We start from the raw sequence: 17,680 nt of genomic DNA, 5'->3' as shown, positions 1-17,680 counted from the left end.
GAGAAAGGGTCCTTCTACCTTCTACTCTATGAAAGTGCGGAAACAGATGTATGCACGAGTCATGTTTTTGGTTAAGCCGCACGTTTTGCCTGGTAAATGTGGTATTCTGATTATGTTTTAAACAGGCGTGACAAAGGCACACATTTTCCATTTGATCTAGAAATGTTTTTTTTGTATTTCAACACCTGTTTCTACACCAAGGGCACATGACCTGCAGAGAACATTGTCTTGGGGCAACAGTTCGACACCGGGGTACATCCCCATCAGGGGACAGGTGCCACAGGGAGGTACGACTACCACTGGGCAATTCCACCCCCGCCCCCCAAGTCCCGGGAGGGTGGCAGTCTAATACGCTCCTTCCTGAACATACAATGATTGTGCTAAACCTTGTGGACTACTTAACCACGATGGAGGGGCACCTCTCGCATGAAGACAGCCACATGCTCACCCTCTGTAGAGACACCCTCACAGCAGAGGAGACCCCGATGGTCCAATGTGAACACGCACAGAGCGGTCTACCAGAAAAAAACAACTGAGGAATCAACCCCGGGGAATGCAGTGAATCTCAGACACTACCTTACTTCACAAAGGCAGCCACTTTTCCATCGACTTTGGCACAAAATTGATAAACTTACGGGGAGCTAAAAAAAAAAATCAGGACATACCCAAGTGTAGCCTTACTAGCTATACAAGACTTGATGACGCAATCAGGTCATGTATTATCACCCACCCACAAAAGACCTTTCCCCACACAACCAGGCTCTCCAACTCAACCATGGGCATCCATAACACTCATCAACACACACAAAAAACACACAGTCATCTACCCATGTTAGACAATGGAGCCCAGCTTCTATCATACAATGATAACTCACAGCCCGACCACATTGCTGACTTAAGATATGCTGATTGTTGCTGGCAATAACAGGCAAAGGCCATGCCTTATAGCATAGAAGATACACCGTGAGAACATGATTTCGATCCCAATGATCCCCGACCTTGAGAACAAGCCCCTCCAGCCACTGAGATAGCTGAAGGTATTCTATATCACAAACTCACCCTTACATTTCTGATCGAAATCTGTTTAAATCGCTCTCCCACCATACTTATCAACATATTTTATCCCCCTAACCACACAATCAAAAGCCTACTCGTCCTCAGTGGCAGGGAAGTGGCACTGCAGACACCCACCAAAACTACCTGCACAATAATCTCTTCCCAGAGGGTAATCAGTCCTTGTTTGAATACATGGGAGTAGAAATCTTCACAACAGGCATATCATTAGCTATACTGAACCCTAAATACCACCGTTGAGGGAATAACCAGCTTTTCCTCAAACAAATAATCGAGGCAATTACAGTACGCTCCCTGTTTCACTCGAACGTCGTCTTTATAGGGGACTTTAGCCTCTACTTGAACAACGAGAATGACATACATGTGTCGATTATTAAAACAAGCATTGCAATAGGTCTCACATTATTGATAGTTTGAGGTATTTGCGTTGAAAATAATAAAGCAACGCCAATAGCTCATACTTTCAGTACTGCCAAACCTAGTGCATTGCAAATGCTTGTGTAGTGAGCCAGGAACCAGCATTGCATTTCTTGGTGCAGTACCGCAAGCTGCTCCTAGAGGTCCCTAGTGAGCAATGCACCAGCACTGCATGTCTAGGTGCAGTACCGCAAGGTGCTCCTACAGGTCCCTAGTCAGAAGTTTTGCGAAGATGCTGCTGCTCCACTAAAAAGTAGCACTAATAGTATTATGTAATTCGTAATTTCACTCCAAGGCTTTGATAAGTGGGCCAGGAGTATCGAGCTGTGGCTAGACCATTTTTTTAAAAATCACTTCACCAACCTCTGGCCGACGCATGACCATCTTCACTGAAACGGAGATGTCAATCCCACGTAGGTAAAGCCTCTATCATTTTTAACAACACCTATTTCATTGAACAGAAGTGGCCTTCATTGTCAAGGGCTGCTTTAAAAGTGAAAGTGCGCATTGCGCGAAAGAAAGCAGGACATACCTGCAGCAAGAGAAAGGCATTAAATAAAATAGTGCTGTCACACTAAAGAAGATGCACCATGTAACAACAGAAGTAAAAGGGGCGATCCTCAATGGAGATTACAAATGAAGACAAGGCGGTAGGTACCAAGGAGGGACTAACAAGCCTATTTATGGATCAGAAGCCAGAACTACAAAGGACAATGCCACAAGCCAATGACAAATATGGGCGGAGAGTGGGTGGGTCTCCCTGTGTATACTCCAAAACAGCATGCCTTGCAGAGTGAGCAGCACATGCGCGCAGCTGCTAGGTTCGACCTAAAAATTGCACAGGCCCAATACACACTAAGAGAGCTACACCAGATCTTATCATATTGAAGGAGGATTCTCTGAGCATCAACTTTATCAACCGAACGGACTGGTCAGTTCATCACACAATCATTTTCAACATTGCAGCATGCATACTGGAAGGGCCAAGGATAAACCCAGACACTGGTTAACAGCTGCTTGAAATATGAAACAATTACAATCTATTTTCTCTATGTCAGGGGAACCTCACATTCCCAAGTGAATTAGATGCATTGTACAGGAACTAACTGAGCACTACAGTCAATCAATGACAGACATAACAGAGGCAGAATCCCACTCTGCCTCAAAAGACTCAAAGACAATCACCACGCCCAAATTAAAACCACAAACTAAACCAAGAATGGAGGAGACTGGGACTAGTAGGGAGACTAAGGATGCAAGAACCCTCATCAAGGCACTTAAAACAGCTACAGGACCTATGAAAATCCTACAAAAAGTGTGTATGAAAAGCTAATGCATCGTTCTTTAGATCCCAAATAGGTAACACCAGAAACTGTCCTGGTAAACTCTTCAAAATTAACGAACAATAAACTGGGTCCACTAATACCATTGTGATCAGTAGTGCCCCCATGGTGAACTGGGAAACCTTCTCAACCTTTCTCACAGAGAAAATGATTTGCATTGAAAACTCGATTAATAATTATAAAGAAACAATGACAGATTTTAATACTCGGACACACCTCTCAACTGGATTTTACCAAAAGCGAGAAAGCTCAGACTTTCAGCCAGCCCACTATAACTAAAACGGAGACCACTTGTGAAACCCTCAGTGAAATGGAGATCCCGAAGAACAGAAAGTCAATTAAATCAACTTTTAATTACCAAATCCACAACATTTCTCCAACCTGTGGACGAAGATCGTAAACCCATCACTAAGCAATGGCACAATCCCAGTCTGCTTGAAGTTTGGGCAAGGGAAAACTCTTCTGGAAAAAAATAGGTGCTAATCTGATAGATCTAAACAATTTCCGGACAGTTTTGAACATTCCCTTCATTCCCAAACTGTTGAAAAAATGTGTACACAAACAACTCTGTGACTGCATTGAACAGTTAGATTTGCTCAAGAAGTTCCAATCTGGTTTTAGACCAAGGCTCGGCACAGAAACAGCGACCCTACACATCATGGATGATACACCACAAATCCTGGACCTTAATGATTTCTCGACCTCTCCTCAGTGTTTGATGAGGCCAAACACCGTAGGGTTTTAAAATTACTAGAATGCAGACTGGGACTATCAGGAAACTGCTCACAATGAATCAATATGGGAGGCAAGCTAACAAACTCTTCTTCAGTGAAACTTGGAGTCCCTCAAGGATCCACCGTCTCCCACACACACTTCAACCTATATATGGAACCACTGGCAGAGATCCTCAAACAAGGGAACCTCACACACTATATGTATGCAGATCGCACTCAGCTTTACGTAAAGATATTCTCACTGGAGTACATCATCCAATTCAATGTAACCTTTATGAAAACCCAAACCTGGCTATCAAGAAACCACCTCAAATTGAACTCCCTGAAAATTGAATTCCTCATCGGCCCCTACAGCTCCCCACTAATTCAAGAATGGATCAACTCTCTGGATGCCCTCAATTGCAAACTCGTCACCATTGTATCAATGAAATCCCTTTAAAAAAACCATAGAGAAGAACCTCAACAAGCAAGCACACAGCAGCTCATCCATATGGGGCACGTTTCTAAAAGTCAACCTCCTCAAGAAGATGGTGGCGTTCATCCCGGCATCAGACTGTAGGATCGCAGTTCAACCCCATGTCATTTCTAGATTAGACTATGGTCCTGCAAACTTAACAGGATAACCAAAATCACAAACTTCTCAAGGAGACCCTCAATGCCACAGCCAGACTGATAACAGGAACGAGATGTTTCAACCATGTCACACCCTCTCTCAAGACTCTGAATCATTCCCTTTCGAAGCAGGGATCCATCTGAGGATAGCTTGCTAGACGCACAATGTTTTGCGATTTTTAGGGGTGAAAGGTCCCAATCCCTTACTGGTCGAATATTGAGCGAAAATTCCTGTGGTGGTGCTTGCCCTTTACAGGGAGATACCCCTACCCCCCTAATGTGGATCAGGTTCAACAGGGTTGTAAGGGCAAGGAGATTTTATAAAAAAATTCCAATTAACTAATAGTTCATTTTGTAATGTGTTTATGATGGTGTTGTCAATCTATCCGTAAGAGTGAGTGAGATAGCAAAACTGACAGCCAGCACGTGTTTCACCCCTTAAACGGCCATCCGGCCTGAGGCTTCTTCAGGGCGCATTGAGGGTAAAGGGTAGATTCGTAGTCTAGTAGTATTTAAGGTAATTTCGATGCTCTAAATAACGGGCGTCAATGCCGCAGGAGTGGAGTCTCTATTCGTTGGTCTAGCATCGGTCTAGAAGTACAATGCCCTGCACTTCGAGGCACCCGTGTACCTAGAACAAAAGCTCACGATCTCAGGAGGCAGCCACTTCATTCGGAGTGCCAGTTTCATCCGGCGGGCACCTCTTAGTTTCATAAGAAAAAAAAAAGGAATCAGCACCTTCTCCAGCTCGGCCCCAAAATTACGAACTCTCTACCATATGAGATTTGGCCCAACTCACCGATCAGCCTTTTTAACACAGAGGTTAAAGGGAATTTACTAAACGAATTATTATCTTCCGTCATCTGGTCCAGGACTAACACCTTGACTGGCTGACCCAAATCTCTAACCAGCGTTGAATCCTGAACCATAAGACATGCGGGTTACCCTCTTGATGAGCTGCAGTTAATGATCGTTTTGCTGCCATGCTATCCATCATAGATAACAAAACTTTTACTTTGTGTTTTTGGTATTTTCTGATCAAACACTTTATGCTTTTTGTTGCTCTCTCCAATGGATACTTTATAAGATGGAAGCAGATTTCTCTACAGAGCTCCGATACCCTTGGGTCATGTTAGAGCTTTATAAAACTCAAAATAATTTAAACAAATAACATGTCACATCTCCTGCATGCAACAATACTTGTGTCTTGTGGCACTAGAAAAGGGTCACGTCTCCTGCATGGTACAGATCTGACGACATGTGGCACATCTCCTGCATGCCACAGGTCGGGTATTTTGTGGGAGCTGTACAGCGGCAGGTCTCCTGCAGGGCACAGGATTGGTGCCATGTGGCATTTCTACAGGGGCACATCTCTCTCAGGGGCTATGCATAACATGTGTGCCCTAAGTGGCCCATCTGTGCTCAAGCGAGAAACAGTACACTCTGTGCGTTAGGTCTATAGTATATGTTTGGGGCAAATTTAGCTACCGGGTACATCTCAATCGGGGCAGATCTCTTTCAGATCCACATCACTCAATGGGACCCCTGTCTTGGATCACATCTCTCTACGTTGCATGTTTCAATTGCAACACCACCTCCATGGGCACAGCTCTCCATTCTAAGGGGATGTCTCCAAGTGACACATCGCTTTTTGGGGAATCTTTCAGAGTGGTTCTTTCTGCCAGCGACCATTACCCTCTCACTCTCACCCTTCCCCTTCATTTGGAAACTATGATATTTTCGCAGGTTTCATGCTGCTAAATTTCTTATATTTATTTTGTCTCTTCTGAACTGGACTACTGCTCCACCCTCATTCTTTTCCTCTCAGTATAGTTTCTTTCCTCTCTATAGGGTATTCTCCCATAGATCTTTTGTTCCAGTCCCACAAATACTCTTATCTCGCCTCCTCTTATCTTCGCTGGCTGCCATTTCACTCCTTCATCAGGTAAAATTCTTCTTACTTGTCTAAGTCAGGCCCCAAATTGTGCCCACTCCAGTTTTCAAAACCTATCCTTGCTTGTTCCTAAACACTGGAATGTTCTCACACTTTCCATCTTTTCTCTCTCTACTTTACAATAATTTCCTTATCTCCTTGAAAAATATGTTTTACCTTTCACGAGCAATTCTTGAATTTTCGTGATATTGTTTTATTCTATTTTATATTATCTTTATGCACCATTTTAATTAATTTTGGAAACCCCTTTGGAAATTGTTCTGCATAAATTCAAAACATGAAATTAAATTAAATGCTTCTGAGCGTGGATGACTGTGAAGCACCCACTTGTGGTTTTGGCACTGGCTTGTCAGGCATCAACTTCTGGCCCTGCTTGGAGCGCCTGCTTCAAACTGGAGACGAATCGCCTGTGGTATTGTTTTAAAGGGAACACCAAACTGATTTACTACTGACATTTTTGCCTCATTTGTTTTTATGACATTTTTCAGTATTCCATGACAATTACAGAATGCAATGACTAATGCTGTGTGTAACTTACTTTTATCTCATTATATTTTTAAGTTCATTTCGGTGTTTATGTTGCTACACACAACACCTTGCTCGGTTTGCAATACGACTGTCCTAAGGTCAACCGAAGAATATTTAGAGAAACCTCTTCACCTTTGTGGACAGGGCTACCGGGCATTCTCTGATAGTTGTGTCCAACAGGGAGGCCGAGGTTAGGGAAGGCAGAATTCGAGACCGATTTAAGAGACAGGCTCTTAGAGGCGGAGAGGTAGTGAAAGAGAAAAACAGAAAAAGTGTAGGGAGGGAGGTGAGGTGGAGACAGAGATGGAGGGAGGTATAGAAGGAGGTAATGGATATGCAGTTGTAGCTATAGAGGGACAGGTGAGGTAAAGTGACAAAGGAGTCTCGGAAATTGTGAAATGAAGTAGGATGAAGTTATACAGAGAAGACAAGTTTGAGAGAAGTAAAGAGAGATGATGAAGAGGAGTAGATGCAAAGACAGGTGCAGAGTGTTAAAGGGAAGACGTGTCAGAAGACTAGGGAAAGAGCAGAGAGGTAGAGAAGTAGGAAGAGAGAGAAGAGGAAGAGGCTGGTAGAGAGAGAGCAAGAGAAGGTTACTCTACAAAGTTTGGAGCTGGGATCCTTTCCCTCACAACACAAGGTTTTCGTTCATCATCCCACAATGTAAGTGCATGAAAAAGATCACCATGACACAAGAGCCTTTCGCCAACAGTGTATCGTCTGTACAGCGCCTTGCTCGTGTCTTCGACCATGGCGCCCGCCATGGGACAATGCGGGAGATAGATGTTCAACCATCCAGGTTTCAGTGAAGCAGCCCCGTCTCAACGAGAGGCCTTGAGACCCCGACTGTAGTAGGTATTCTCTCGAATCCTAAAAGGCCCTACCTCCTCGCCTCCCTAGCGAGGTTGTAATACATTTCATGTTATTAGACCCCAAACGCCAACTATGGCGAAAAGTACAATTAAATCAACCACCTGAAACTCAACCCTGTGAGCTGAAAAATTCACAGCCATCTCTGTAGCATGTTAGTGGCCTTCAAGAGAAATCTTACTGAATATTGCGTTCTAGAATCACACCAAAGACACAACAGAAATGGCCGGGTACTTCATAATTAACCGCCAGCTTGGTTTCGGAATCCCCCACCCCTGACTAAGCAATAACTTTGTTACTTTATTCCATTCCATTGTCCTAACAAAAGCTGGCCTGTACCTGGTAATCGAAGGTACATCGCTGGTCGACATCTCTCGGGGTCCGGAGATCTTCTAAACTTTTGGCCTGGCCAATGGTCGGCGGATGCTGTGAGGGTGGCACCTCCAGGTGACTGAATATATCTTCAAGCAGATTGACCTCTGTGATGGCTTCCGGTGCAGGGGTGTCCGACAGAACATAGTCCTCTGGGAATTTTTCAGGGCTAATTATTTCATCGCCCTCAGCGTGTGACTCCTTTAGAGTTCGGTAAGGTTGAGGCCTAAAAAGAAATAATAAAGATAGTTTTACTTTGCGTAACAAATTAGAATACACACAAGGATTCATACACATGGTGGTGAAGAAAGAAGGTTGGCAAATGTTGTTCGAGAGTGGTATGAAGACTTGATCCCACCCAAATACGTGAATTTCGAGGTCTACTAGGACATTTATTTCTTTTTGAAAGGATTCCTATCACAGGCACTTTATATTTTCTGCCCTACTTTAAAAGTATCGCCATAAAAACTAGTTTATGAACATAAGGAAAGAGTGAGATGTGTGTAGGACAGAGTAAGCGGTGTAGCAAGGTAAATGTATCCAACAACTAATCTTCTAGGTTCAGTTTTTCACATTCTACAAGATTTTCAGTACAATTCGAATTTTATTTCTTGAGTATTAATAGAATTACACATTGCTGCCAAAAGAAAATATAAAATCATTTCAGTGCTATTGCACATCAAAACATGACAAGAGTCCTTATAAATTTATGGTACGCTCAAACATTTTGGTTCAAAATTTCATTCAAGAGGTTGAGTTCACAATTATATCCATTTACATTATCCCAAGTAGTGATAAGTAATCGCGTACCCATTACTCTGCCAGTGACTGCTCATGTCACCGATGCCTTGTGGGACCAAATAAAAAGGTCGCACTTGCATAACTGATGAGGGGTGAGAGTATCGTAAATAATATATTCACGGCACGTCAATTAAATATTATCTGTCGTAAAAATGTAGCAATTTTGTTGTGCAAAAATGGCTAACTAGACATAATATCGAATTCAAAATATAGAATAGCCATAATATTGAAGACAAAATATAGAATGGAAAAAATATCGAATGGACACAATATAGTGGTGAAAAATATCGAATTGAAGGTAAGTAATATAATATTGATTTTTAAAATATAGAAAATCAAAATATCAAAGTATATAATATAGGTATTAAAATATATCGATTTTTTTATAATATCGAAATTTTTAAAGTGTTTTGTATGTTAGTATATGTGTGTAAAGTGTATATTATTTTTGTAATTTATTTTAAGTAATGAATTTTTTGTTATTTAATTTTTGCGTAATTTAAGGCTGTCGCGGGTTGTGGGTTTATAGGGGAATAGGGTGGGAAGTAATTTAATTATATTAAATTAAATATTACTTTTTAGAAATTACTAATTATTTTCAATTTAATATTGCGTTTTAGTTATGTAGCGGGCTGTGGGTTTATAGGGGAATAGGGAGGGAAGTAATTTAATTGTAATTAATTAAATATTTGTATTTATTTATTGGTATTCATTTTGAATGAATTGTTAATTGATTTTTAATTGGTAATTCATCTTTATTAATTGATTAATTGATAATTATGTTAATTTTATTAATTTATTTTCTGTAGCGGGTTGTGGGTTTATAGGGGAATAGGGCGAGACGTAATGTAATTGTAATTAAGTAAATAATTTTTATTTATATATTGGTATTGATTTTTTATTTATTGTTAATTCATTTTTAATTGGTAATGAATTTGTATTAATTGGTAATTAATTTGTATTAATTCATTAATTGATAATTATGATAAATGTATTAATTTATTTTCTGTAGCGGATTGTGGGCTTATAGGGGAATAGGGTCGGAAGTAATTTAATTGTAATTAATTACATATTAAAAAGATTTTTTGTGTATTGATAAATAATTTACTGTTAATTATTAATTGGTATTAATTTTTATTATTAATTAGTTTTTGTTATTGAAAATTAATTAGATGTTAATTATGAATAGGTAATTAATTTTAATAACCAATATTTATTTGTATTTCTAACTGAATATTACATAATATGAAATTGGTAATTAATTTTAATTCATTTTTTATTGGTATTGATATTTAATTTATTTTTATTAACCTCTTCCATGCTCATGACAAGCTGAGCTCATTATGAACCCCGGTGCTACGGTGCTCATGACTAGCTCAGCTCGTCATGGCCTGTGAAACGCTCACACGCGTGGATAACTCCCCCGCTGTGCTGAATGTTCCACTGAGCCAATGCACCTGTGACTAGCTGAGCTCGTCATAAGCACAGGAGCACTGTAGCTCATGACGAGCTCAGCTCGTCATGAGCATGCGGGCGCTGTGCGTACCCACCACCCCTCCCCTCCAGCACAGCGGGGGAATAACCCCCACAGCGAAGGGGTTAATATATTAAATCATTACTTTCCCAACTGTTAAACTCACTAGAGTGGGAATAGTAATTTTTACCCCTAGGCTATCCAACGCTTTCCCTACTTTTGCACTCTCAAGATGTGGGAATAGTAATTTTTACCCCTACGCTATCCAACACTTTCCCTACTGTTGCACTCTCTGGAGTGGGAATAGTAATTTTTACCCTCCCGCTATCCCACGCTTTCCCTACTGTTGCACTCTCTGGAGTGGGAATAGTAATTTTTACCCTCCCGCTATGCAACGCTTTCCCTACTGTTGCACTCTCTGGAGTGGGAATAGTAATTTTTACCCTCCCGCTATGCAACGCTTTCTCTACTGTGGCACTCTCTGGAGTGGGAATAGTAATTTTTACCCTCCTGCTATCCAACGCTTTCCCTACTGTTGCACTCACTGGAGTGGGAATAGTAATTTTTACCCTCCCGCTATCCAACGATTTCCCTACTGTTGCATTTACTGGAGTGGGAATAGTAATTTTAACCCTACGCTATCCAACGTTTTCCCTACTGTTGCACTCACTGGAGTGGTAATAGAAAATGTTACCCTCCCGCTATCCTACGGTAAAAATATTGTATAATTGTTATTAATGTTACATTAATATATATATATATATATATATATATATATATATATATATATATATATATATATATATATATATATATATATATATATATATATATATATATATATCTGAAGAGCTGCTGACACAGATTGGGTGCAACGACAAAGTTCCAGCCAGCACCAAAGAAGCAGACATATATATATATATACGTGTATTAAAAAATTAAATTGTATGGTTTTTTATAACAAATTACATATTTAATAATTTAAGGTTATTTAAGTATTTTTTAGTATGTTTTAGTTAATTATATTTATTATTTCATTAATTTTAAATTACTTTTAAGACATTTAAAACATTCGATTTTTGACTAACGATATTTTACAACTATATTTTTGATTCAATATTTTTGTACTTACCTGTTTGTAGATAGGAATTCGATATTTTTGCATTCTATATTTTGTCGTCGATATTTTTGTAAGTCTATATTTTTGTATTCGATATTATGTCAGTAATCCGCAAAAATGAACTTACTTTTTAAAGTAACCATTGAAAAACTATTTTGGTGCATAATTTCCAACCACTAAAAATGACAAAAACAACCCAGAGAGTGGGTCAGATTTTGTTTACATTACTTGTATTTACTACATACATTTTAACAAAATGTGTGCATTAACCGGACTTCAACATTTTATTTTACGTGTTGATACCAGTTTTCAAAATGCATTGAGTATGGTAGATATCATACCCTTTGGTATCTATTTCGAGTCATAGAGGGTGGTATTTCTGGCGGAGATACCGCTAAGCATCAAAAAAGTTGCCCGGGCCTGGTTTACACCTGGTAATAGCACTGGTGTTTGTGAACACAGATTCCACTTGCTGAGAGCAGGTATAATTTGTGTAAGGTAAAGGGCCTTGAATTCAGAAATAAAATGCTGTTAAGTTGAATTCAGAAATAAAACGCTGTAAAGCGTCTGATTATTTTGAGATTCTTGTGTTATTCCCCATTTCGGCCTGACACAAAATTGTGTGGTACAAGGGCAGGAACACTGGCCGGAGACAGTAATTATTGAACCAGTAGTCCCATCCCTTATGTACCGTGCAAATGGGGCACATGGTATTGAAGTTCTTCAAACATAACATGGCATTGCCTGTGACATGACTCAGTAAAGGTGCCTTGGTACTGCATTCCCAGAGATAAACACAAAGCAGTTTAGGATGTTGCACCTAGCCCCAGATAGAGCATTCCCAGAGATAAACACGCAGCAGTTTAGGATGTTGCACCTAGCCCCAGATACAGCATTCCCAGAGATAAACACAAAGCAGTCTAGGATGTTGCACCTAGCCCCAGATACAGCATTCACAGAGATAAACACGAAGCAGTTTAGAATGTTGCACCTAGCCCCAGACACAGCATTCCCAGGGATAAACACGCAGCCGCTGAGGATCTTTCACCTAGTCCCAGACACAGCATTCCCTGAGATAAAAACGAAGCAGTTTAGGATGTTTCACCTAGCCCCAGACACAGCATTCCCAGAGATAAAAACGAAGCAGTTTAGGATGTTTCACCTAGCCCCAGACACAGCATTCCCAGAGATAAAAACGAAGCAGTTTAGGATGTTTCACCTAGCCCCAGACACAGCATTCCCAGAGATAAACACGCAGCCATTTAGGATGTTTCACTTAGCCCCAGACACAGCATTCCCAGAGATAAACACGCAGCCGTTTAGGATATTTCACCTAGCCCCAGACACAGCATTCCCAGAGATAAACACGCAGCCATTTAGGATGTTTCACTTAGCCCCAGACACAGCATTCCCAGAGATAAACACGCAGCCGTTTAGGATATTTCACCTAGCCCCAGACACAGCATTCCCAGAGATAAAAACGAAGCAGTTTAGGATGTTTCACCTAGCCCCAGACACAGCATTCCCAGAGATAAAAACGAAGCAGTTTAGGATGTTTCACCTAGCCCCAGGCACAGCATTCTCAGAGATAAACACGCAGCCATTTAGGATGTTTCACTTAGCCCCAGACACAGCATTGCCAGAGATAAACACACAGCCGTTTGGGATGTTTCACCTAGCCCCAGACACAGCATTCCCAGAGGTAAACACGAAGCAGTTTAGGATGTTTCACCTAGACCCAGACACAGGATTCCCAGAGATAAGCATACAGCCGTTTAGGATGTTTCACATAGCCCCAGAATTCCCAGAGATAAACAAGCAGCCGTTTAGGATGTTTCACCTAGCCCCAGACACAGCATTCCCAGAGATAAACATACAGCCGTTTGGGATGTTTCTCCTATCCCCAGGCACAGCATTCCCAGAGATAAACTCGCAGCAGTTTAGGATGTTTCACCTGGGCCCAGACACAGCATTCTCAGAGATAAACACGCAGCTGTTTAGGATGTTTCACCTACCCCCAGACACAGCATTCTCAGGGATAAACACGCAGCCGTTTAGGATGTCTCACCTAGCCCCAGACACAGCATTCCCCGAGATAAATAGGCAGCTGTTTGGGATATTTCACCTAGCCCCAGACACAGCATTCCCAGAGAAACAGGCAGCCGTTTAGGATGTTTCACCTAGCCCCAGACACAGCATTCTCAGCGATAAACACGCAGCCGTTTAGGATGTTTCACCTAGCCCCAGACACAGCATTCTCAGAGATAAACACGCAGCCGTTTAGGATGTTTCACATAGCCCCAGAATTCCCAGAGATAAACAAGCAGCCGTTTAGGATGTTTCACCTAGCCCCAGACACAGCATTCCCCGAGATAAACAGACAGCCGTTTGGGATGTTTCACCTAACCCCAGACACAGCATTCCCAGAGATAAACACGCAAAAGTTGAGGATGTTTCACCTAGCCCAAGAAACAGCTTTCCCAAAAACAAACACGCAACAGTTTAGGATGTTTCACCTAGCCCCAGACACAGCATTCCCAGAGATAAACACACAGTCGTTTAGGATGTTTCACCTAGCCCCAGACACAGCATTTCAAGAGATAAACACGCAGCCGTTTAGGATGTTTCAGCTAGCCCCAGAACCAGCATTCCCAGAGATAAACACGCAACCATTGAGGATGTTTCACCTAGCCCCAGGCACAGCATTCCCAGAGATAAACACGCAACAGTTGAGGATGTTTCACCTAGCCCCAGACACAGAATTCCAAGAGATAAACACGCAGTAAATTAGGATGTTTCACCTAGCCTGACACAGCATTAGCAGAGATAAACACGCAACCGTTGAGGATGTTTCACCTAGCCCCAGACACAGCATTCCCAGAGATAAACACGCAGCAGTTTAGGATGTGCCACCTAGCCCCAGACACAGCATTCCCAGAGATAAACATGCAACAGTTTAGGATGTTTCACCTAGCCCGACACAGCATTAGCAGAGATAAACACGCAACCGTTGAGGAGGTTTCACCTAGCCCCAGACACAGCATTCCCAGAGATAAACACGAAGCAGTTTAGGATGTTTCACCTAGCCCCAGACACAGCTTTCCCATAGATAAACACGAAGCAGTTTAGGATGTTTCACCTAGCCCCAAACACAGCATTCCCTGAGATAAACACGCAGCCTTTTAGGATGTTTCACCTAGCCCCAGACACAGCATTCCCAGAGGTAAACACGCAGCAGTTTAGGATGTGTCACCTAGCCCCAGACACAGCATTCCCGAGATAAACACGCAGCCGTTTAAAATGTTTCACCTAGCCCCAGACACAGCATTCCCAGAGGTAAACACGCAGCAGTTTAGGATGTTTCACCTCGCCCCAGACACAGCATTCCCAGAGATAAACACAGAGCAGTTTAGGATGTTTCACCTAGCCCCAGACACAGCATTCCCAGAGACAAACACGCAACCGTTGAGGATGTTTCACCTAGACCCAGACACAGGATTCCCAGAGATAAACACGCAGCCGTTTGGGATGATTCACCCAGCCCCAGACACAACATTCTCAGAGATAAACACAAAGCAGTTTAGGATGTTTCACCTAGCCCAAGACACAGCATTCCCCGAGATAAACACGCAGCCGATTAGGATGTTCCACCTATCCCCAGACACAGTATTCCCAGAGATAAACACGAAGCAGTTTAGGATGTTTCACCTAGCCCCAGACACAGCATTCCCAGAAGTAAACATGTAGCAGTTTAGGATGTTTCACCTAGCCCCAGACACAGCATTCCCCGAGATAAACACGCAGCCGATTAGGATGATTCACCTAGCCCCAGACACAGCATTCCCAGAGATAAACATACAGCCGTTTGGGATGTTTCACCTAGCCCCAGACACAGCATTCTCAGATATAAACACGCAGCTGTTTACGATGTTTCACCTAGCCCCAGACACAGCATTCCCAGAGATAAACACGAAGCAGTTTAGGGTGTTTCACCTAGCCCCAGACACAGCATTCTCAGATATAAACACGCAGCTGTTTACGATGTTTCACCTAGCCCCAGACACAGCATTCTCAGATATAAACACGCAGTCGTTTAGGATGTTTCACCTAGCCCCAGACACAGCATTCTCAGAGATAAACACGCAGCCGTTTAGGATGTTTCACCTAGCCCCAGACACAGCATTCCCAGAGATAAACAGGCAGCCGTTTAGGATGTTTCACCTAGCCCCAGACACAGCATTCCCAGAGATAAAAACTCAGCCGTTTAGGAAGTTTCACCTAGCCCCAGACACAGCATTCCCAGCGATAAACACGGAGCAGTTTAGGATGTTTCACCTAGCCCCAGACACAGCATTCCCAGAGATAAACACGCAGCCGTTAAGGATGTTTCACCTAGCCCCAGACACAGCATTCCCAAGGATAAACATGCAACAGTTTAGGATGTTTCACCTAGCCCCAGACACAGCATTCCCAAGGATAAACACGCAACAGTTGAGGATGTTTCACCTAGCCCCAGACACAGCATTCCCAAAGATAAACACGCAACAGTTTAGGATTTTGCATATAGCCCCAGGAACGCATGCTCTCAACAATATCATAACATGAGAAAGTTTGGATAGAAAGGGAATAGACCATTCAAAGGGAGCAGAGAGGAGGAAGTTTTCAGAGAAGCCAGAGACAGAATCATCTTCACGTTGAAATTCATCATCTGAAGAGTCCTCAGAAAGGAAGACAGTATAGTGACGAGTAGGCCTTACAATGCTGAGGAAAGAAGAAGAGAGAAGCAGGTTAGGGCACGAGCAGCTCCGAGGTGGGACACTTCTAGGAGGCACACTCAAAGCAATAACATCCCAACCCAAACTATGAGCAGAGGCAAAGACACACAAGGGACCTGGGCGACGGTTCATTGCAATCTTTCAAGAAAAAAGACATTGTAAATTTACCTCTTCTTTTTTGCAATTTTAATTACATCCATGTCAACTGCTCTTGTCACAAAAGTGTGAAGCGAAACATGACGAGACTCCATCACTTCACACGCTGCATCAAGAGTCAATGTCCGCCAAGTGTGTTAGTTGCCTTTCCATCTTTCTGGTTGAACAATGAACTAATAGTAGAGACCCATGCAAACGTTCCACCCATGACTCTTAGTTTTCAATGGAAGGGTCATCAGAACGACTGGAAGCGTGAGGCTCCACAGGAAAAACCTCAATGGAAAGAAACCACATTTGAGGTTTCTGTGGAGTTGGTGATGTCAGCAATAACTATCCATCTGTAGTGGGTCTTAGTTTTATGTGTGGAGAATGATAATCCTTACCTATATTTATTGACCCTAATAGCCCATGTCACTACTTTTGAGGGTAAGAGACACAAGTACATGCACTCACTTGCAGAGAGTCACACAATTTGGTAAAGGACGAAGCTGTGGTTGGAACTTACAATCCTGTAATACCGCTCAGCAAGGGATCCGCTAGATCGCATCACCTTTGTACACAGATTCCTCCTAAACATCCAGATCTCCCAGGCTGTTTCCATATGAAAGAAAGTCTGAAATGAGGTGCACTGAGAAACAGGAGACATTGCAACTTTACTGACTCTATGGGATGGCTGAGGCGACCAGAGTCTACTAGACATCCACAGAGCTCAAAGACCTAGCCTGGCCCTGTGAAAACAACCCATTCAATGGGGCACAGTCAGAATATATCCCCAGTAGCAAATTTGACACAGGGACAGTACAATACTGTGAGCTTTCTGGAGCCTTAAACAAACCACAATCGCCAATTGAATGAATAGAAGCCTTTCATCTCTTTCCTTTTTAGTATATGTGCCATCTCCTCGCGTACTGTGCGATCACTGCAGAACTGAACGCTTTGGTTGCCATTTTTACAACGTATTCCTATACCTTGATGATTAAATATACATTTATTCTCGCCCAGCATTGATTGTACCATTAATTAAGTGCCCTCGATTGAAGCTGACCACTGTTACCCATACAGACATTAATCCGGGTTCCTCCTAGACTTGGGTTGGCCATGCCAGTATTACTATCACTTCATTTGACGTCATCAATTATGCTAATTTCTTCTCATGCTTAGAATTCTCAAAACTGGAAAGCCCTGTCCTATAGGCCGAAAGCAGTAACATTTCAATGCTGTACAGTAGCTGAACACGTTCATCTTGACACCGAGGACGATCTACAAGCGACATTCATTACAACCACAGAGATGTTTACAAAGTTATTGGGGCGTTTCGAGAGTATATTTAAAATGACTAGAAGCTCAGCTTTCCGCGTAAAAGTGGATGAAGTTAACTTTTTTTTGTTCATCTACACGACAGCCAGTGATTGAACAATCTTCGAGGTGTGCTAGCACTCTACAGCAGGCA

General features: G+C 42.2%; 1 protein-coding gene across 1 annotated transcript in view; it reads right to left on the bottom strand.

The window, feature by feature from the left end:
* The window catches only part of LOC147659151 (DENN domain-containing protein 1A-like), a gene marked incomplete at its 5' end in the record, with an annotated part of 303,738 nt that overhangs the window by 4,725 nt on the left and 281,333 nt on the right, over positions 1 to 17,680 (bottom strand). Inside the window, 2 exons of the mRNA XM_086951939.1 lie at positions 7,872 to 8,130; positions 15,932 to 16,060. Coding sequence (XP_086808065.1) covers positions 7,872 to 8,130; positions 15,932 to 16,060 — 388 coding nt within the window. The remainder of the gene's footprint in view (positions 1 to 7,871; positions 8,131 to 15,931; positions 16,061 to 17,680) is intronic.

The sequence above is a fragment of the Lissotriton vulgaris genome, unplaced genomic scaffold (assembly GCF_964263255.1).
Source record: "Lissotriton vulgaris unplaced genomic scaffold, aLisVul1.2 SCAFFOLD_2364, whole genome shotgun sequence".
In the NCBI taxonomy this organism is placed as follows: domain Eukaryota; kingdom Metazoa; phylum Chordata; class Amphibia; order Caudata; family Salamandridae; genus Lissotriton; species Lissotriton vulgaris.
This window is presented reverse-complemented; position numbering and strand designations above follow the sequence as displayed.